The following is a 22,462-nucleotide window of genomic DNA, read 5'->3' on the forward strand; positions in this document are numbered from 1 at the left end:
CTTTCCTTTTAGTCCGTCCCACAATAATATGCACTTTCTAATTTTATAAAGTTTTTTCTCTCTAATGAGGTGAGATTCATTCTCCACTAACAATACTTTATTTACTTTTTCTCTCTACTTCTCTCTTACTTCACCAATTTTACATTAAAACCCGTGTCGACCCCAAAGTGCATATTCTTTGGGGACGGAGGGAGTATAGTACAATGATTTAAAATATTAGGAATAAGTAAAACTAAACGTAAATAATTAATTTGTAATAGAATATTAATATCATTAAGATATTTTTATTTTGAAATTAAAAATAGAGGGGACATCTTTTTTTTACATCAACTATCCTAAATTATATACTTTAATGAAAATACGAGGATAAATAGATTGAGTTGCCCTCATTGGCCTAAAGGGTTATTTTGATCATGAAAATATTGAAAATAACCAAAAGATATTTGAAATGAAATTAACTTATAATTGATGGACCATAAAAGATATTATGAAATGTTATGGACCAATAGTTAATATACTAAAAAAGATATTCCCTCGTAAAACAAACGAGGAGTATCAAGTAATGCAGTGAAGCATGAGAGTCATCGCCTTTGTTCTTCACCAACAGAGCACCTTTCGTCGAACAATTACCGTCCCCTATCTTCACCCCAACAGTCTCCGCCACATTCTTAGTTTCTGCACCCAAGGATCACAAACCGGAACTCCACTGGCAACTGAAAACGAACCCAAAGATGGAGAAGCCAAGAGTTTAAGTTGGAGAATTGAAAAATTGTTCAAAGGGGATTCGGTCACCTCCGCCTTCTGCCGCTGGATGGGAGATGGCCTGCCCATCCACAGAGGCGATATTTTCCATACGATCAACCGTTTGCGGAGGCTTAAATCCAATAAACGTGCTCTCGAGGTCAGTGTTCTGTGATTTTGTGCGCGCCAACTGTTTGACGAAATGCCTAACTGAACATTTTTAGCAGCTTTTTTTTTCCTTCCATTTGTTCATCCTCATCTCGTCATCCTTTATTCTTGTTAAAAATTGTATCTTGATGATCTTTTATGGTTACTACTCCCTCCGTCCCACAATAGGAGGCTTTTTTGGTTTGGCACGGGTTTTAAGAAATGTAAAGAAAAGTTGATTGAATAAGTTACTAGAATATAAGTCTCACTTATATATAGTTTTATAATAAAATGTAAGAGGAATAAATTGGTGGAATGTGTGGTAAGAGTGAAATGTGACTCGTGGGACGGAACAAAATGGGAAAACTGTAACTCTTATTGTGGTGGGACGGTGAGAGTATTTACTACTCCCTCTGTCCCAACTAAGTTGAGTCAAAACTTTTGGGCACAAATATTAAGAAATTATGTTGAAAAGTAGATGACATGAATAAAGTAGAAAAGATAAAGAGCGAGTAAAGTAGGTGTTGGAATAAAGTAAGAGGAATTGGATGTTTTGTTTATAGTCAAAACAAAGAAATTACTCAACTTAGTTGGGATGAAGGGAATATTAGTTACAAAGTGGTTGCATTTATGGGAATAGAATTGACGATTTTATAATTATATCAGGTGATGGAGTGGGTGATAAGGGAGAGGCCTTACAAGCCAAAAGAGCTAGACTACTCCTACTTGCTAGAATTCACCATAAGGTTTCATGGGGTGGCACAAGGCGAGGCCCTCTTCACTCGAATCCCATCCGAATTTCAAAACGAGCTGCTTTACAACAATCTCGTGCTCGGATGCCTGGACAAAGGCTTGATACGTCTCTCGTTGGCATACATGAAGAAGATGAGGGAGTTAGGCCATCCCATATCTTACTTAGCTTTCAATCGCCTGATCATACTGCATTCCTCCCCCAGCCGGAGAAAAGCAATCCAGAAGATCATAATTCAGATGAAAGCCGATAAAGTGGTGCGCCACGTCTCAACTTACAATATCTTGATGAAGATCGAGGCCAACGACCACAACATTGAAGGCCTGGTGAGAGTGTTTGGCGACATGAAGCGGATGATGGTGGAACCAAACGAGATATCGTACTGCATTTTGGCTGTCTCTCACGCCGTAGCCAGGCTGTATACCGCTTGTGAGGCTTATGTGGAGATCATCAAGAAATCTATGACGGGGGATAACTGGTCGACACTCGACATTCTTGTGATACTGTATGGATATTTGGGGAACGAGAAGGAGGTGGAACAAGTGTGGTCGAAGGTTCAAACCCTTCCTTACGTCCGGGGCAAGAGTTTCTTGTTGGCAATTGAAGCCTTTGGTAGGATTGGAAATCTCGGGCGTGCAGAGGAGCTGTGGCACAAGATGGTCTCCGAGAAAGGCTTGAAGTCGACTGAGCAGTTCAACTCGATGATCGGTGTGTATTGCAGAAACGGATTGATCACAAAAGCCACGGGGCTGTATAAAGAGATGGAGAGGAGTGGGTGCAAGGCAAATGCAATAACGTTTCGGCATCTTTCACTTGGTTGCTCGAGAGCAGGGCTACTGAAGGAAGCTATAAGAACTCTTGAATTAGGTGCAGAGTTTGTGGCAAGCGCTAGGATCAGGAGATCGAGTCCGTGGATGGAAACTACGCATTCGATAATGGGGGTTTTCGCAGAAGACGGGGATGTGGAGAATGTGGAGAAGCTGTTTGAAGAGTTGAAGAGTGTGAAGTACAGTAGGTACAGCTTCGTGTATAATACATTGATCAAGGCGTATGTGAAGGCGAAGGTATACGAGCCGAATCTTCTAAGAAGGATGATTTTGGGAGGTTGTAGGCCGGATGCGGAGACGTATAGCCTCATGAGGCTCATAGAGCAGTTCCGGCTGTGAATGAATTTTCCTCTTCTATTTCATGGTCTGATTCAGCCAATATGTACAAGGACTATTATATTTAAAGAGTGATTTTTTTATTTCCTAAAGCAAATCAGCAAACGGAAAACAGAATGTGTGTCCTATATAAATTTGGTGGGGAATTTACCAAACTGTGTCTTGTTCTACAAGACTGTAAAAAGATTTTTATTGATCGATACTCAAACTGTAATACACATTTTTTCAGCTGTAGAAGCAGAAATTTTGTTCATCGATACTCATACTGGCTATTATGGTTAACACGAGTACAAGAATAAAATGAAAAGCTAATAATACTATAGAGTTAAAAGACATGTGACGATATTTTTAATTGCTTATAAAAAAAACATCTTCTTTCTAATCATTTTTAATCTTTAGGGTTTACTCCTTAAAGATAGGCCCACGAAAAATAGGTCAATGGATGGATGAATGATACAAGTTTTAGAGAAATTGGTAAAGTAGGAAAGAGAATGAGAAAATTGGTAAAGTAGGAACGAGAGAAGAAAAAAAGGGTAAAGTATAAGAGAAATTTTCTATTTTTCGAATGAAACTATTTTTCATGGACACCGTAAATGGGACAACGAGACTATTTTTTCATGGATGAAGGGAATATTATTTTTCTATTTCACTTTCAAACTCACAAAAACTATCCCACTCTATTTGTACAAGGGGTAATATTCATCCCTAGACCCTAAGTGTGTGTTGCAACGGTATTCGTTTACCGAAATCGTCATATCGTGTACCTTATTGAAAATTTGGTATGAGAAAAAACCATTTCTTTATCTTACCAAAATTTTCGGTATACCATATTTTCAGTGTGATAAATTTCATTACTGATATCATAATACTTGTTTGTATGTCGTATCGAAATTCAGCATATCGTCCTTTTGCGCTATACCGAACTTTTACTGCATATTTGTTTACGATATGACATACCAAAATCTCATTATTTCAAAACAATGTTAAATATAAAAACATTGAAAATAATGTTTAAGAACATCGAAATTAATAAATTAAATGTTTTGATAATCCCTCCGTTCTACTTTAAGTGAAATATTTCTAATTTGACATGAGATTTTATATTGTGTGATGAGTTAAGTGGATAAAAAATAAGACATTCTAATAAAGTAGATAGAGTGATATTTTTATTTTCAGAAACGTGTTATTTAAAATGAGACATCCCAAAGAGAAAAATATATCATTTAGAGCAAGACAAATTGAGTATATAACAATATTTATATTTAAAATTATATTAAATGTATTCTATATATTAATATATTTATATTTTATAATAAACTACACATATTTGCAGTATAACACGATATACCGCATTATATAAAAATTCATGTCTTTAACTTGCTAAATCTTTCTGAAGGCATCATATCGTACCGAAAATCTCGATGTACTACCACACTTGGATATTTAAATATCTTTTTCAATTAAATAAAGTGACATTTCAGTAAAAAAAAATTTCCACCAATCATGCCAATGCACATCACCCCTTTTTCTTCCTTTCTCCCAATTTCATCTTTTTTTTCAACGTTCCTTTCCATCTAAATTCATCCTTTTTATCAAATGCTAATTAAGTGTTTACTTTTATTATACACGTTTAAATTTTCAGCGCATATATTTAAAATAAATTATAAATATAAATAATAGTATATAATTAGGTCCATTGAATAATTTGAAGTGTTGTAATAGTTGATGTTCAAAAAACAGTACCCCTCTATTCCATAATAGAATATTCATTTTATTTTCAGCACTCGTTTTGACAAAATAATTATAAACAGTTAAAGTAGAGAGAGTAAAATAAGTAAAAATAATGTACACATTATTCGTCTTTTATACATTATTCTCACTTACTTTACTCTTTCTCCATTTTAACCATTTATGATTATTTTTTCAAAATGAACAAAAAATGAAATGACTCTACTATTATGAAAATGTTTTAACCATTTATGATTATTTTTTCAAAATGAACAAAAAAAATGAAATGACTCTACTATTATGAAAATGGATGGAGCAAGTGACAATTTGCTAATTTGACAGTCAGGCGGGAAAGGAAGTGAAGAGGCATGATAATGGATGCTTTAAGAGATAACAATTACAGAATAATTTGGGAATAGGTTAAGAGACGTCAAATAAATTAAGTACCAAAATAAAACATATTACAGCGAACTTCAGTATTAATCAATATGATTCATGATAAGAGATTGTATATTTTGCACGATTTCGTTTCTTCAAGATCCCTTTGTTCCCAAACTTTGAACTCCAGAAACCAACAAACGTCAACAATTACTACATGATAAGAGTGGTACAAACTAATAAATTAGCAAAACGTAATCAAACTAGTAAGCAATTAAGTAGACATCAAACTGACTCAGGTTTCATTTAGACACAATCAAATGAAAGAGCAGAACAGTTGATAAAGCAATTGGAGCAAATCAAGCTCTTAATAAGACCATTACAGCCAATAAACGAATCAACTAACACACTCGAGGCTGAATATAAAAAACTATTGCAGCATCTCTTAGTCTTCAGTATTTATTAACGGTAATCCATTATATAACACTGATTCTATCATCTTGACAACAGCATCAACATTTCAAGCTCATCAAAAACACACTGAAAAATTATGGTTTAAGCCACACAATATATTAACTTCGGAACATACTTGACAAAAAGATTGAAACCATTACATATTTCTTAATAAACTCAGATATCTGTAAAAAGTTATAATCTCAGCAGTCATTACAAATGACAATATATGGAAAAATAATTTCAATAGCAAATTAAATTAGCAGCAAGATTCCCAGGTCTCCTGCAATGAAGAATAGTGAAGCAACAAATATGCATTTGCAATGCAAATATAAGGTCATGAGATATCGTAATACCTGTGGCTAGAATAAGCATTTAACATACTAAGTCAATGGATTAATCCCTGAAAATATGATAAGGTTGCTACCCAAACTACTAACACTCACCTAAAATCAATGTAACTTAAACATTAAAGAGATTCTACCTGAACTACAGGCCTTAATACATCCAGCCAGAACTTCCAAATAACACGCAATAAAGCTTGGACACAAATCAGAGATTCAAAAACAGCTAGAGGCACTACGTCTGGTTAGGCATCATCTCACAGATCACTTGAGCATGTACACTCAATTCTAGATAAACATTATATTCTAGCAGGTAGAACCTAAAAAAGCAAAAGGCCGTTCTAACTAAAAGTAGAACAAAATACATTTCATACAGGATAAGATGTCTAGCTTAGAAAGCTTAACAGTGTCTCAATGAGATTCTTAAAACTTAGAATTCAGCGAATAAGAAACAACAAAATACTAAGGTTCTCCAGTCTTCTACAGATCATCTCCTTGCTAGTACTTTGAAAATCTAGTCAACTCCGAGTGGCGAGAAGCAATAGCCAAGAGAAATGTGAGAACTCCTACAAGATGCTTAAAGGACATCTATCTTGAATAAGGATGGTATCGACTACTGCCACTATAACCTGCTCTACCTCCATAAATTCCCCCTCCTGCTCCGCCATAACTAGCACCAGGGCCAGAGTCATATCCACCACTTGCCCCAGCTCCACCATAACCTCCATAACCCCCTCCACGACCATAAGTACCCAGCCCACTGCTATACCCCCCACCAAAGCCTCCGCCATAAGAACCAAATCGGCCAGAGTAGCTAAGTGGCGCTTCTCGATAACCAAATTCAGTACTAGGGTAATCTCCATAACGGCCGCCAAACTCACTCCCACTACCATATCCACCATAATCACCAAACCTACCACCAAATCCTGATCCCATTGACCTATAAGAGGTAGGGCCAAAACCACCACTGCCAAAACTGCTATATGAGCTGCTGAAACCACCATAACTATCACCATAGCCACGTCCCCTAGAATCACTACCATATGTAGGAGCAGGAGGAGGGTTTGAGGGTTTCTTTGGTTCAGCTTTCTTGATCTCAACCTACAACAAAGAAGCATGTTAACCTAGAAGTTCCTCCTGCAAACAGTGCCACATAAGACTAAAAATTACAATTTTGCATCAGGACACCCATATCCTGATTCTATAATGGGAGTAGAATTTACCCAATGGTGGCTAGACTAACTAAAATTATATAATGGGCAGCTAAAATAGTGCTAGGGTCTGATGGCTATAGCACTTGAAGGAAGTTATCCCATACAGGTTCAACACAGTTTCATAGTTGCAAAACTAAAGAGATGAGAAACTCACCTGGGTGCCTGACATATCAATCATATTTCCATCAGTTAAAATATTGTCAACCACTTGTTCATGGTCAAACACAATAAATCCAAAGCCACGAGACCTCTTTGTCACATGATCTCGAATAATCTCATGCTCAACCACCTTTCCGTATTTTGAGAAGAAACTCTTGAAGTCATCTGTATACAACAATTTGAAGTGGATGATAAATCCAAATGACAATTTGAAATAGCGAAAAATGACAAATATGAGAGTGTTGGAAACGAAGCTAATGCAAGAAAAACTTCACCTTCATTGACAGAAGTGGGGATCCCACCAACAAATATCTTTTTCGTTTTAAAATCCTTAGAATCGCCAGATCCTTTTGGAATAGTTCTCTTTATCTCAACCTGGTAGGTATTTAGAGAAACAATCAGTGCTAAGAAAAGTGGAGGGTTGCAGCAACTAGCAAGCATGCATCATTCACATAATAAATCAATAGCATTTATCATCAATTTAAGTACCATGTAACAAATAAAGGATATCCACCATTCACATAATAAATCTGACTACATCAAAGGCCAAACGCACAACAAATACAGCACCAAAAAAACATATCCTCACTTGTTTATCATTGATGATATGGGTTTCAGCGATAACAGTGTCCACCACGGCAGGATCGGCATATGTTATGAAACCGAAACCCCTCGGCCGCCCTGTGTGCCGGTCTTTCATAATCACCGAGTCAGTTATCTCTCCATATTTCCCGAAATAATTTACAAAGGTATCTGAGAATTGAATACAACTGAATTAGACAAAATAGTAAGATTAAAAATTTAAAATATATGCATTATCAACAGGAATACCAACCTAGAGTAGTATCTTTAGCCAATCCGCCGATGAAAATCTTTCTGTCGAAACGAAACGGAAAAGCATTTAGCTACAGGCACGCGTAGATAGAGAGAATAGATAAAGAGAGAGAAATACGAACCCAGGGCTGGCACCATCCCCGAAATCAGAGCGCTTGGAACCCATGAAATTTGCAGATCTGAGAGAGGAGAGGAGGTAGGGTTTGGGGGGTTTTCGACGTTCAAGGGAAAATGAAAATTGGGTAAAATGATGAGATTCAAACTCATACACAGGCGGCGTATAAAAACAAATACTAAGAAGTTTCTGGACTGGACGGTAAATATACATCCTTTCCATGAGTATTTCATTTGCCCCTCTTTCCTGTCATCAAATATATACTTTTAATCCTCTTATATTTCTAGAACTTTATACAGTCACTTCGAAAAATTCTTAAAATTAGTAGGGTAGATTGTACTAGTATTCATCATTAAATTTAAATATTAAAATATGTTCTTACTAATTAACAATTTATTAAGTAGTGCAATTTTTATCATTTTTTTAGGAGAAATTGATTCTAGGAGGAAATCTACATTAATAGTAATGTAGACTGAAAAAATATTGTTAGACAAGACAAGAAGATTATGCTTATTAGAGTTGGTTCACATCCATTGTGAAATTTACATCAAGAATCCTGAATAGATATAAGGAATTTCAAATTTGGATTAAGATATTCACAATGCAGCCACGAGATGGCTGATTTGCCGGCGGCTACGTAGCGCTTGTGGCAGCGCGATTTTAATTTTAATTTTTTGTTTTTTATTTAATCTATAATTACCTACATCACCTTCTCATTTATCACTCACACCTCTCACTCTATCTTTTCACAATTTCACAATATTTGTCGGATATGGATCTATGTTTTCAACCCACATGTACATACGCATTAGGTTAGGATTCAAACGGGGTGGGTATTAGGTTAGGCCTAAGTATGAAACTTGTTGGGAGAGCATTATGCCTGCAAATTCGGGTACCCGCCGGTACCCAAACCCGAAAATTCGGGTACTCGGATCCGAAATCTCAAAAATATCATACCCAATACCCGACCCGTATGTGAATTTGAGTACCCTAATACCCGATGCAGGTACCCGAGCCCAACTAATCGGGTACCCATAAACCAAAAATTATTATATTTTAAATTTATTTTTTTATATAAATTATATTGTGATGAGAATAGAAATTATTAAAAATAACACAATACTATTCCCTCCGTCCCATATTAGATGTCACACTTTCCTATTTAGTTTGTTCCACAAAGATGTCACATTTCCTCTTTTGGAAAAAGTTCCCTCTCACATCAATTATAAAATTATATTTTCTCTCACCACTTAACACACCAAATAACATCTCCTAAAATCCTGTGTCATCTCCCAAGTGTGACATCTACTATGGGACGGGGGGAGTACTATTTATTGACTATTATTAAAAGTCTAAACTTCAATTCTAAATTTCTAATGTTTTAGCTTTCTCTATATAAAATATACATTAGACAAATAGACACTACTTAATTTTAAAATAAATAAATTTTTGACATAAATTGAAACATAAATGAGATTAAAATAATTTTTTAAGATATTAAATGAACATGTAAATAAAATGGAGAAAACATAACTATATATTTTCAAAAGATAACAAGTAAGAACATAAATAATATAACATGAACATAACACGAATGTAAAGAAGTATTAAAGTTGAGATAATAGAACAATAAAATGGCAAAGCAACCTATACTAGATAAAATATTTGTCACAAATACATAATTAATCGGGTTTAATTAGGTATTAGTCGGGTACCCTAATACGGGTTTCGGGTACCCTAAATCCAAAAAATTCTAACATTAATTACCTAAACCCGTACCCGAACCCATAATTTCGGGTTTCGGGTACCCAAAACCCGTCGGGTATTGGGTCGGGTCGGGTATAGCCGAAACCCACGGATTAAATTTGCAGGCCTAAGGATTATTGTGGCAGACGTGCCAGTCGGCCATATCTATGGACACTTCCCAGATGGACGAGGATGAACGCGTCCTCCAGAACAAGATGATCACAGAGCTCGGAAAAAATTTGGAATTCCAGTAGTTTTTAAATTATGGTTTTTTAGTTTTTAAATGTAGTGCTTTTAATTTTAATTTTCCTATTTTCAAGTAATTCCTAAGTAGTTTTCCTTTTTTAAAATGATGATACAAAATTGAGTTGTGGCTAAAAATGGAGCTTAAATTAAGACTAACTGCATTAGAGCATCCACAATGGAGGATGTCCCGCCGGATGTCGGATCAGCGTGCCGGACGTCCGCGCAGGACGTCCGCCATTAGGCATGGGAGGGACGGATGCGGACGTTTGTTGCGGACACCGCATATCAGCGACTTTCCGACGACGTCCGCCGTGACGTCCGCCATTGTGGGTTCTCGACGGACGTCCAGATTTTTAATTTTTTATTTATTTTAAAAAACTCTATATATACGGCTCGTTGAACTTCATTTCATTCGCACCACTTGTTTTAACGAGTTTCTCTCTCCCTCTCTACGTTTCTTTTATATATCCAGAATGGCTAGTGGTAGTGGTAGTGGTAGTGGTGCGGGTGGTAGTGGTGGACTTTCTGATGACGACGTCGGCGAATTAGAGAACAATTGCGGGCCGTTACGTCCAGGGAGATAAATCACGCGATACAAACGGCCTTGCAGCAGCACCAGCAACCGGCGGTACCTCGACCCATCCATCGTCGAACTATAGTACCCCGGGACCACATCGCTGCACACCGTCAGTTGTATAAGGACTACTTCGCTCCGAAGCCGCAGTTTGGGGAGAACATGTTCCGGCGACGTTTTAGGATGCATCGTCCGCTATTTCTGCATATCGTGGGCGCTTTAGAGCGTCGATACGAATATTTCAGGATGAATGAGGATGCGGTTAGTAAACACGACCACACGCCCATACAGAACTGCACTGCCGCAATCAGGCAGCTGGCATACGGAGGTGCGACCGACATGTTCGATGAGTGCCTCCACATCAGCGATGATTGGGCCAATGATGATGTTGATGTTGCCGGTCCAAGCCACGGCGTGGCCACCGCCAATGTACGTATGGGGATACCCCATGAAGAGGTCGATCGAGTCTGTGCATTTGCCGACATGCGCCAACGACAAGCCCATATTCGACTCCAGAACGATATAATTGAAGAGCTATGGACGCAAAGGGGTCGTCGTTGATATTTAGAATGTAATTTGTTTAGACTTTTTTTTGGTTGAAATGTACTTTTTTATTTTTTTTATTTAATGAAATTATCATTGCACTTTCTCTCTCCATATTCGTGTCGAAATTTTAATTCCGTAAATTGTTTAATTTGGTGAATTTTTATTATTGTGGATGTCTGTCGGGATGTCCTTGGGGATGTCCGCCATCGTGCAGTGGGATGTCCTTATGACATGGTAATGCAGTGGGATGTCCTTATGACGTGGCAGTGCAGTGTTTTTGGGAAGTCCGTCGGGACATCTGTCCCACTGTGGATGCTCTTAGGCTAAAATGAATAAAACTGACATGACAACGGAAAAAATTATATTGAAGCTGATTTGATACAAACGGGAAGTCCAAGGCCCGGGCTGACCCGACCACGACTCCCCTTAAGCTGCCCGGAAGGCCCGTCACGAGATCAATGAGACAAAGGCTTCGGGAAGGCGTTTCAAACTTCATTAGGAGGGGAATGGAGGAGGCAGATGGAATGCCCGGTCGGGCGAATCCACACCTCCAAAACGCCCGACCGGGCGTTTGTGCGCTGAGCATCGTCCACAGTCCAGAAAGTTCGCCCGACCGGGCGATTTCACCATCCCAGAACGCCCGACCGGGCGTTTGAAGAAGCAGCGCCGAATCCAGAAAGTTCGCCCGACCGGGCGATTTCACTTTCCCAAAACGCCCGGCCGGGCGATTCAACTTTTACATCCGTTTTTCCTTGTTTTTTAGCCCTTTTCTTGGGTTTCCAACCCTAACTATAAATATCCTTTTTGTAAGACTTTAAGGGCAGACTTTGATGAATGTTATTATGAAGACTCCTTTGAGAGCATCTCCCATGTGAGATTTCTATCCAAATTCCTACATTGTAGGTTGCTTGTTTTATGTTCATTTGGCTAAATCAAGTATAGGTATGCATTTATGGTTGTGTAGTCATGAATGTGGAGCCAATGGAGTATTTGCTTTGGGTGAAAGTAGCCTAGGGTTGCCTACATCTTTTTGTGGGAGGTCATAGGTCCTCAAAGAGGATTCCTTCTTCTTTACACTTTCTTCTCACCTTCTTTCTCTCCATCCAAAACCATTTTGAGTTTAGTTTTTGGAGGCTAGGCTCTTTATCTTTGAAAACACAAAAAAATTGAGATCAAACACCGCTTTGGGTATATTCTTGGGTACATGGAAGGTTTAATTTGGTGAATTTTTATTATTGTGGATGTCTGTCGGGATGTCCTTGGGGATGTCCGCCATTGTGCAGTGGGATGTCCTTATGACATGGTAATGCAGTGGGATGTCCTTATGACGTGGCAGTGCAGTGTTTTTGGGAAGTCCGTCGGGACATCTGTCCCACTGTGGATGCTCTTAGGCTAAAATGAATAAAACTGACATGACAACGGAAAAAATTATATTGAAGCTGATTTTTTGGAACACATTGTAAATGCACCTGTAATAATTTTTCCTTTTCAGATTGTACTAACAATCATGTCAATTAAGATATGAGATGCTTTTAGTTCATAACTATTCCTTCTTCGAGTCTGAGCACATTTCATTACCATAATTGCAACTTCAATAAAATCATCGAAATAGAAAGCCTCACACATTATTTACTCCACTTATCTCCTAAGTGTGTTATATTTACTAATGAATTTCGTCTTAGATAAGGGAATATTATAGTTTCATAATAAAATATTATTAATTATTTTATTTTATTTTATTTTTGATGTAATAATTAAATGTAAAAGAGAAACGGCTCAAATCGCTCTAAGATCGGTGAGCAAAGGAACCAAAGTTCAGAACGTACAAACTAGTCCAAAAAGACAAGAAAAAACACCTCAAACCAAAACAAGCAAGCTAAACAAAGGAAAAACACCCTACAAGCAGAACAAGGAAACCAAAAACTAAACAAACATCAATCAAAGCCACCAAGCAAAAACAGACCAGGAAGTTGGGTGAGCTACATTGCACCGTTAAGTTTACCAGAGTTGCTTTTGTGATTATGCTCCGTCCATCTTCTAGCTTGAAGTAAGTCCTCACAAATTTTTGGAACACATTGTAAATGCACCTGTAATAATTTTTCCTTTTCAGATTGTACTAACAATCATGTCAATTAAGATATGAGATGCTTTTAGTTCATAACTATTCCTTCTTCGAGTCTGAGCACATTTCATTACCATAATTGCAACTTCAATAAAATCATCGAAATAGAAAGCCTCACACATTATTTACTCCACTTATCTCCTAAGTTATATTTACTAATGAATTTCGTCTTAGATAAGGGAATATTATAGTTTCATAATAAAATATTATTAATTATTTTATTTTATTTTATTTTTGATGTAATAATTAAATGTAAAAGAGAAACGGCTCAAATCGCTCTAAGATCGGTGAGCAAAGGAACCAAAGTTCAGAACATACAAACTAGTCCAAAAAAACAAGAAAAAACACCTCAAATCAAAACAAGCAATCTAAACAAAGGAAAAACACCTTACAAGCAGAACAAGGAAACCAAAAACTAAACAAACATCAATCAAAGCCACCAAGCAAAAATTGACCAGGAAGTTGGGTGAGCTACATTGCACCGTTAAGTTTACCAGAGTTGTTTTTGTGATTATGCTCCGCCCATCTTCTAGCTTGAAGTAAGTCCTCACACATTTAGCCTGATGAAAAAGGAAATTCTGGGCGCCACCCTTTAGTCCATGCTCCAAGCCTCCAAAGAATGAGTCTCTTCTTAGTTTCCCAGTTCGGTTCCATTTTTTGAACGATAACTTTATTTCTGAGCCACCAAATAGACCATGAGATCACCAAATAAAGAAAAAAAATTAAAAATTTAACGAAGCATGTCCCTCATGCGTCTCTATGAAAGACGCATCACCTTCATGCGTTTCATTAAAAGGAACGCATGAGGGTCATGCGTCTCTCCCAAAGGCGGAAAAAAAAGTTCAGGACACTTGAATAATGTTAAGTGTAGTCTAGAATAAAAAAAGAAAAAAGCCATATATACTTACAATCAACTGTGTGTTGGAAATTGTGTGGATACGAGCTAGAAATCACAAATCTTAGGAATTTTGCCGACATTGTGCTATGGGTTACATTGTGCTGTGGGTTTACCGATCAAACATTCATGTTTTAGTTATTATTGCATTGTGAAAACTTGGAGATGCATGTGGCTTGGTATTTCATGTGTTAGGATTCTGATTAGTTAGCATATACTTTCTGAATTCATTCAAGTTCGTTCAGTTTACTTTGTGTTCCATTTTAATCTTCTTTCGTTTATGTTTACTTTTCTTACTTTTAGGCAATTTTGCACGGGCGAGTAAAGGTTCGTAACTCTATTTTCGTGCTTTATTTATATCATAACTCCTATATTGCTTGTGTTGTTCCCTTGTATCAGAAAAGTTAGGACCACTGAGGTTATGAAGTTATTATTTCTTACTAACTAAGGCTCTTCAACTCTTTGAATGTAGAAGGACTTTACAAAATGTTATAGTACATAAAGATACGTTACAAATCAAGAACGATGGTAGATTTATTATTATAACTGATCCCAAGCACTGAAATGCAAAGTCTAGAAGAACAAAATCGTCTGCAAACTCATCTTGGATGTCATACGAAAATATTTTGAGTTCAACATATTTTGTTTCTAAAACCGCATATTTTCCTTTTGTGGTTAACTGTTTCTTCCATTGCACTTTATCTTTGTAGCTTCATTTCTTGTTCATGGATATCAGCTGTTTTGTGTATTCCAAAAGCATTTTTTTGTTGATGAAACATCCAAATCTGCAGCCCTTGGTTCTACATAAGATTTCTTAGATGTTCATGCTCTTAAGATCTTCACTTGAATTATGGAATTCTCAGTTGTGTTTTGACATTTGTTGCTAAGGAAGTGGTTTGGAGTTATTGCTGCCATAAGGTATATTTCTACTAAAAATTATGATCAATTTCTAATTCACTGGTTGTGGAAAGATCAAGGAGTGGACTGTAAATTATTTTGCTTCTTTATTTGATCTTTATATGAATCTTGTAGTTTGGTTTATGCATGTGAGGTCTAAAATTGTGATATTTAATTCTTTGGCTCAGGATTTCTTCCACAAATTTTGCTTATAGGTCACTGTAGTGAACTGCATTTACCAGTTCCTGATCAAGTAGGCAATCCAGATCCCCTTGCTCCTTAAAATTATGCATCTTGGATGTTATACGAAAATTTGGGAGGGTGAAATGCACTTCCTCCTAATGAATATTAGACAGTAGACTATTCTTTATTACTTTCTTGTGTGTATGGGATTGTTTTTTGCTAGACTTTTCAATGAATATGAACACAATTTGGTTTTTATACAGCTTGTCATGTGGATTTTTAGCGTATTGTTTTGTAACTTGCAATATTTCAGATGGAAACACAAAGCAATTCTGCTTCAGAACTCAATCATGAGTATGAAATTCAATTTAACAGTGAAGATGATCGTATAATTCAAAGTAAGTGTATTCAATGATTTAGGTGATTGGTGTGATTTTTTTGTATTGCTAATATCTACATCATCTTAGGTACTGATGGGAGCACTCGAGTAAAGAAATGGAGGACTTATAAAGCAAAGCGATGGGAAGACGGAACAAGAGGTTGCACTTAAACCGCCAAAAGGAATACCTTCCCAGCAATGGATTGATCTTCTTGGATAAAGGAAAGGTAATAACGTATAAATTTGACCTTATTATTTAAAGTTATGGTATTTCTCTTTAGATAGTTTCTTTGCAAGGAAGAAACCAAAATTCGTACGACCTCTCACTTTAATATGTTCTATAAATTCTTCTTATTTATTTGTATACATATGTTATCAATATTTTGAGAAATAAGTACAAAAGAGACCCGGCTCCACAAACATACGGAAGGAGGTTTCGTTAACCAAGCTTCCGACCAACTTATGGTACGTAAAATTTATATAATAACTACTCCAATGGTAATTATAGAGCTGTATAATGCAAAATATCACAGTAGGTGTGCAGATTTTGAATTATTTTAGTTCAAAGAATATGAAACACTACATCTTGAAGGCAAAACACTACCTCAAACAAAGTTTTAGGTGCTACACATAAAGTTAAGATTTAGAAGTAAAAAAATAGAGAGGAGAGAGTGAGAGAAAGGGATAGGTGGAGTTTTTGTAGCACAAGTTGGAGACAGAGTAGTTGTAGTATCCAATTTCACTTTTTTCTTTCAACTCCTGTTTTTCCTGCATCTTGTTTTATTCTGACTAATTCTTCTGATGTTTTACATATACATAAGAGAGTACTTGAGTTTTATTGCTTTTGGTCATGTAGGAGAAAGCAACTGCCATGATGGCAGAGAGAAGTAGAAAAAGAAGTATACAATGAACTTGTTCCTCCAGATCGATATGGTCGTGTAGTCGGTTATGGACTTGGAGTTAGTGCAAGGATGGTACATGGAACCAAAAATTATGCAGGAGTGATTAAAGATGCAAAAATGGAAGAGCTTGTGCAAGCTCGTGTGGAGAAAGATAGAGTCACAGTTTGAAGAAAAGTTGAAACAGGAAAGGTCAAACATGGAGATTCATTACTTCAGTATTGGCGGGGCAGGCATTAATGGAGGAACGAGAGATTGTAGAAAAGTAGAAGATTTTGATGATCGGAAGTATTGAGACATTAGAAGAATAAAATGGCATTGGCATTGGCATTGGCATTGTTATGAGAGACAAAAATGGGATACAATTGATATCCTTACAGCTGAGGGACGAACTTCACCAAAGGCCGTGTACAGAGAATGTTTTCCATCCCCTGCAATAGTTTCAAGTAACTTGAAAATGAGTTGAACTGTAAATTTTTCTTACATCAACACTATTGTAAGAACAATAATCTATGTATAACCTTGTTGGAATTTACATGTGCTTTAATATGATATTCAATGTTTGAAAATTAATACATTTATAATAGCATCTCTCTAAGTGCAACGTATAGACGTTTTTTATTTGTGTCTCAAAGTTGTGCTTTGGGACACTTTTTAATTGTGTCTCTAAATGCAACATAGAGACGTTTTTTTAATTGTGTCTCAAACTATAACTTTGACACATTTTTTAATTGTGTCTCTAAATTACACTTCGAGACGCTTTTCAATAGCATCTCTCTAAGTTGCATATAAGGACGCATTTTTAAAAACATCTCAAGATTAATAGGGACGCTTTTAAAAAAGCATCTTAAGATTAATTCACCGACGCTCCCTCCTTGCGTCCTTATTTTAATTTGGCACGTCAAGGATAAGGGCGCTTTTTAAAGCATAGGTGATATATTTAGCAACAAAATATAGCGTCCTTAATTGAATGAAAAAGCGTCTTTGTCCGTAACTTTTTTTTTGTAGTGATATCAATATCAACACAGTGTATTAAAATATCAATTAAGTTTATGTTGACATTTTTAATACAATACATTGATGAGTTAGCAGAGTTAGCAACTTAAAAATGTTAGCAGAATGATCACACCTCAGTAGTTAACACTAAAAAAAACTTATCTTTTAAGGACAAAAAAATTGAGACGCAATTATTAGTGTTTGGAAATTTTTAAAAATAACCACAATTTAGGACTAAAAAAGAAAACGTCCCTAAGTTGGGAGCAAATTATCTTAATCTTTTAGTTTTTTACAACGCTTCTATTTGCGTCACTTTATGAAGCGTTGGTGGTATAATTAGACACACAAATTAGTGTCGTTGCCATTATCATATCTTTTTGTTGTAGTATAAGTACGGTAGAATATTTGGTTAAAGCATACCAAGATCTAAGTGGGAGAAAAAGAAACCGAAAAGCAAGCTAATACATATGGAACAAAAAAAAGAAAAATAGGTTTCAATGATATCCAACACACACAAGTATCATTTAGAATGATAATAGCCTAGCACAGTGTAGACGGTCTGAATGCCAGTGAGAGCAAAGAGGAAAATAGCAGCAACGATAGACAGCCCCACCCACGGATTGGTGAAGTAGTTATGCTTAGCATACGCCATCCACCGCGGCAGCGGCTTCCCGCAGTACTCCACCACCTTCTGGTGCAGGACCGCGAGGCTGCTCTCGGGGTCGAGGCTCACGTCCCTCGACAGCGAGTTGAACAAGTCGGCCACGGCCTTGTCGCTCCCCAGCGCGTTCTGTATGATCCCGCGCGAGTGCAGCAGCCCCACGTCCCTCGCGCTGTCGATGATCCCGTCCATGAAGAACACGAACGACGTCACCTCGCTCCCGGCCCCCACGTGGAACCGCTCGAAGGCTATCATGTTCAGGTACTCTGACTCGAGCGCGTCGTCCACCATTATCTGCGGCAGCCTCAGGACGCCTCCCTGGAACGAGATGTCGTTGAGGCTGCGCGTCCTGCTCTGCTTGAATTGGATGCCTGCTTCGGTCAGCTCCATCGCTGACCGGATGTACACGTCCCCCTTCTTTAGTACGCCCGTGCTGGGGAGACAGTCCGAGTCGAACCGCCATCTGTTCTTCGGCTTGTTTGCCTTCTGGCAGGAGAGCCGCATCAGCATGCTCTGCCTGCACAGGTCTAGTATGTGCAGGCATTTCCCGTATTCGTGGATTTTGTTCGCGTCGTGCGGGTGGGAGAAGAAATTCAGGATCAGCATGCTTAGCTGCTCATGCTGAAATCAATCCTAATTAGTTTGATGGAATAACTCAAAAACAAATCAAACACATAATATCAAGCTAATGCGCAATCAGTGGTGGACCCAAATTTGATATTACGGGGTCCAAACTGACATTAACAATTTTTAGTATCAATAACGCCAGAAAAAATCACGACATGAACAATACACATAATGCGAGATAAATAATTTGAAAATGAGCAATGTAACTTAAAATACAAACGATGATAGTATCAACGTCAAAATAACTGAAGAATATATTTTTAAATACTGTATAACATTAAATTTAAATAATGATTTTTATTCTTAGATTATAAAAATTACAACTTTGTGATATTACAATAATAATATTCTCATAAAAAAACAAAATTATATAAATTTACTAGTGTGAGAAAACATAAATGAATTAACTATAAGAATCAGGATTCGAAAATGTGACGTAAGAGATAGTAGGTAGCACTAGGCCAATCGCCCAACCAACTGGCCAACGAAATGAGATTATAATGATTGAATGAATAATATATAGGAAAATTTAAAATGGCTGGGGTTCCAAGAGTCCGCCTAAAAAGGTTCATTTGCCCAAATATTTTTTTTTTTAAAAAAGGGGTGTCTACATACATTTGTAGAGCTTTAATGTTTGACTTACCTTTGACAAACCATTGACAAGGAGGTTGTCATCTTCGGCCACAAACAGTATAGCTAGAGCAAGAAGTGGAATTTGATTCTCCAGCATAAGCATATCGCGCTTGATGTAAGGCACGAAGTAGAGCGCGCCATGGCTGCTGAACACAGGATCGTTTCGCACGTACCCCATCTTCTCTACAGACTCAGGAGCGGCGGTGGCAGTCCGCATGATTTCCAATATGAAGCAGCCGTCGACGATCATCACCCGGAGGAAGGCCTCGGTGTCGCCCTTCCAGACAGGCTCTAAGTGGTGGTAGGCGTGTCTGAGATCCTGGGCCGCCGGGGAGAGGGCGTCGAGGTAGCAGCGGAGGGGCTTTTTCGACCTTTCGAGGAAAGTGAGGAGGGCGCGGTGCTTGTGTCGCTCCATGCTCTGCAGATGGGGATCGCCGTGGTGGTACAGCCCGATGGACACGGTCTGGGGCTGGTACGCGCCGCTGCAGAGATCCTTGACGCTCCGCGGGATCCGGTAAATTGACTGTTTTGCCCACTGCATCGACTCGACCGAGCGAGTCTCCGCGAGTTTGCTGAGGTCGTTCTTCACATTGGTCGCCCAATTTTGTGCTGACTCGGTTGTGGTGTCGTTGAATTCGACTATCCATTGCGAGTCTCTCATGTTTCCCCTTGATCACTCTCGTTTGTTGATTTAGTTTAAATCCATATTGTTTCATACTACTACGTAAGATTCGTGGCGTGTGCCTTTTGTGTGTGTTTATCTATACACTTCAAAATATTTGTCATCATATGGTCCACCAACACCGGGACTTACTTTCAACTTTGTAAAAGCAATACGCTTTATTACAGCATTGCGTGTAATAGTAATATTCGGGGATTATGGATTTCAATTCTGAAGTATTCTCGTTACATAATTAGCTTAATACTACTTTTTTTTTTCGTGGAATAGAATAAGGAAGGATTGGAATTAACATGAGAATGTAATGGAGATAGAAATATGATCATTCCATTTCGTTCTTTTTTTTATGGATCAATGAATGGAATATAAATGCAAATGTAAAGTACAAGCAATACACGGGCATACCCGAGGGATACATGCCTAAAAGCCGAAGCTATGTTGGCCGGTGGGAGGGGGAAGTAAACTCTAGGGAAACAGGGCCCTATGAATTGGTATCACAACCGAAAAGCAACAAATATTATCCATACACCAACAAACTCAATATGAGATCTCCAATCGGTAAAGTCTTCAAAGGTCGAATCACTTGATTTGCTTCGGTTCTTGATTCCGTCAAGCATGCTTGTACACATTGCAACCGTCCACGTTACCCCAATGAAGGAAGGGGTAGGGCCTCGTTAAAACCTCCTAGAGATAAAACCCGATGGGAAAAAATCCCAAGGAGGAAAAAGAGTACCCTCGTGGCCGAGAGCAACGCTAAACTCCCAGGTGCTCCATCACTTGTTCATGCGGATAAAAGGAGTATAAAACTGCATATGTTACCTTCTTCACCTCGAACACAAAGTGCTTGGGTTCGAATACTGATCCGTCAAAAATCAAGGCATTCCTGCCTCGCCACATTAGGCTGACCATTGCGATGAGGCCTAGCCTTCTAGCCTTGCGGATGATTGCCGCGCCACTCCTTTCCTTGATCATCCACTTGATGGCGCTCGATATAGTGGTGATGTTCCTCCGCATGCCCAGCCAAGATTTGATCTCCTTCCAAACTGCCCATGTCTTGTGGCATTTGAAGAAGAGGTGGTCTACCGACTCCGTGTGCGCCATGCACAAGGGGCAGCGTCGATCGATATTCTTGTAGCCCAGTCTGTCCCTCGTTGGAAGTCGTCCTTTGAGAGCTTGCCAAGTAGTGAAGGAGTACTTTGGCGGGACGAACTCTTTCCACACGAATCTGTGCCACAGTTGCCGTTCTCCTTTTGGCCTGAACCATTCGTATGCCTCGACCGCTCCCTTGCTCCCGTACCATTGTCCCAGCAGCTTCTCCACTTCTCGTCTCGGCCGGTCGGCAAACAATTCGTCTCAGATTTCAAGCAGCCTCTTGAAAAGTGGTGAGTCCCAGGATCTAGCCGTCCATTCCCACAGCGTCTTGTTCTTGAGAAACTCACTATGGATCCATTTGATCCACAGGGAGTCCTTCTTGGCATAAATGTTCCACAGGTTCCGAGCCAAGAGTGCCTTGTTCCACGCCCCGAGGTCCCGAAAGCCGAGTCCCCCTTCATCCTTCGATAGGCAGAGTTCCTTCCAAGACACCGGGGCATATTTCGTACCCCAAAGGAACTCTCGGAAGATAGAGATGACCCGGTCCCTCACGTTAGTAGGCAGGGGAAAGACTTGAAGCTAGTAGCACTCGACACCCTGCAAAACAGAGCGCACCAGTTCAGTTTTACCGACATAAGAAAGATTCTTACCTGTCCACTTTTTGGTGAGGATGCAATCTTCTCAATCAGCAGCGAGTAGTGCATGATGTTGAGCTTGCTCGATGCGAGGGGCACTCCAAGGTACTTCACCGGCAGGGAACCCAACGGGAAGCCGAAAATGCTCTTGATCTCCTCCAAGTCCCGGGTTGGCAGCTTGCCGCCTGAAAAAAGGTTGGATTTATCCTTGTTGATCTCCAAGCTCGAGCAGCCCGAGAATTCCTCCATAGCATCCGCCAAGATCTCTATGGACATGTAGTCGCCCCTACTAAAAAGCATAAGGTCATCTGCGAAGGCTAAGTGAGTAATCTTTTCTCTCGCACACTTTGCATGGAAATTAAAGTTGGAGTTCGTCGTTCGGGCTGCAAGCAAATCAGATAAGTATTCAATGCAAAAAATATAAAGGGTAGGAGACATAGGATCTCCCCGTCGAAGTCCCCTTTTGCCGGGGAAGAATCAGTGCGGGCTCCCGTTGATCGCGATCGAGAACTGAAAGGTGGTTCTTTGCAAGAATACCGTGTGTGCTTTTATGCTAAGTCAGGCTTCTCAAACCCAGGTAATCCATTAGATCACGAGGTCTAGGAACTCGAAGGATCACATAAGT

At 38.6% G+C, this 22,462-nt stretch overlaps 3 protein-coding genes and 1 long non-coding RNA gene across 6 annotated transcripts; 2 read left to right on the forward strand and 2 right to left on the reverse strand.

Moving 5' to 3' along the window:
- The first annotated feature begins 562 nt into the window (after positions 1-562).
- LOC121762703 (pentatricopeptide repeat-containing protein At1g07590, mitochondrial-like) lies at positions 563-2,899 on the forward strand. The gene is made up of 2 exons (XM_042158667.1): positions 563-901; positions 1,555-2,899. The coding sequence occupies exons 1-2, from the start codon at positions 575-577 to the stop codon at positions 2,803-2,805; spliced, it is 1,578 nt and encodes a 525-aa protein (XP_042014601.1). The 5' UTR covers positions 563-574; the 3' UTR covers positions 2,806-2,899.
- Positions 2,900-5,480: 2,581 nt separating this feature from the next.
- On the reverse strand, positions 5,481-8,211 carry LOC121791168 (heterogeneous nuclear ribonucleoprotein 1-like). The gene is made up of 6 exons (XM_042189196.1): positions 8,035-8,211; positions 7,914-7,954; positions 7,668-7,831; positions 7,354-7,453; positions 7,074-7,243; positions 5,481-6,806 (listed from the first exon to the last, which is right to left on the reverse strand). The coding sequence occupies exons 1-6, from the start codon at positions 8,076-8,078 to the stop codon at positions 6,294-6,296; spliced, it is 1,032 nt and encodes a 343-aa protein (XP_042045130.1). The 5' UTR covers positions 8,079-8,211; the 3' UTR covers positions 5,481-6,293.
- A 6,410-nt stretch (positions 8,212-14,621) lies between these two features.
- On the forward strand, positions 14,622-16,988 carry LOC121771162. 2 transcript variants are annotated; one of them, XR_006043949.1, is made up of 4 exons: positions 14,622-15,074; positions 15,242-15,634; positions 15,704-15,842; positions 16,472-16,988. It is a non-coding gene; the product is annotated as an uncharacterized LOC121771162 (long non-coding RNA). The 2 variants fall into 2 exon arrangements; XR_006043947.1 differs by having other exon boundaries at positions 14,622-15,634.
- Positions 16,989-17,914: 926 nt separating this feature from the next.
- Positions 17,915-20,155, reverse strand: LOC121768436 (UPF0481 protein At3g47200-like). Of its 2 annotated transcripts, none has more exons than XM_042164958.1 (2): positions 19,442-20,155; positions 17,915-18,783 (listed from the first exon to the last, which is right to left on the reverse strand). In XM_042164958.1, exons 1-2 carry the CDS (start codon positions 20,090-20,092, stop codon positions 18,031-18,033), a joined length of 1,404 nt encoding a protein of 467 aa, XP_042020892.1. In that variant the 5' UTR covers positions 20,093-20,155; the 3' UTR covers positions 17,915-18,030. The 2 variants fall into 2 exon arrangements, with proteins under 2 accessions (XP_042020892.1, XP_042020884.1); XM_042164950.1 differs by having other exon boundaries at positions 17,915-18,792; positions 19,442-20,153.
- Positions 20,156-22,462: the final 2,307 nt, after the last annotated feature.

This window comes from Salvia splendens, chromosome 2, assembly GCF_004379255.2.
Source record: "Salvia splendens isolate huo1 chromosome 2, SspV2, whole genome shotgun sequence".
Lineage (NCBI taxonomy): Eukaryota > Viridiplantae > Streptophyta > Magnoliopsida > Lamiales > Lamiaceae > Salvia > Salvia splendens.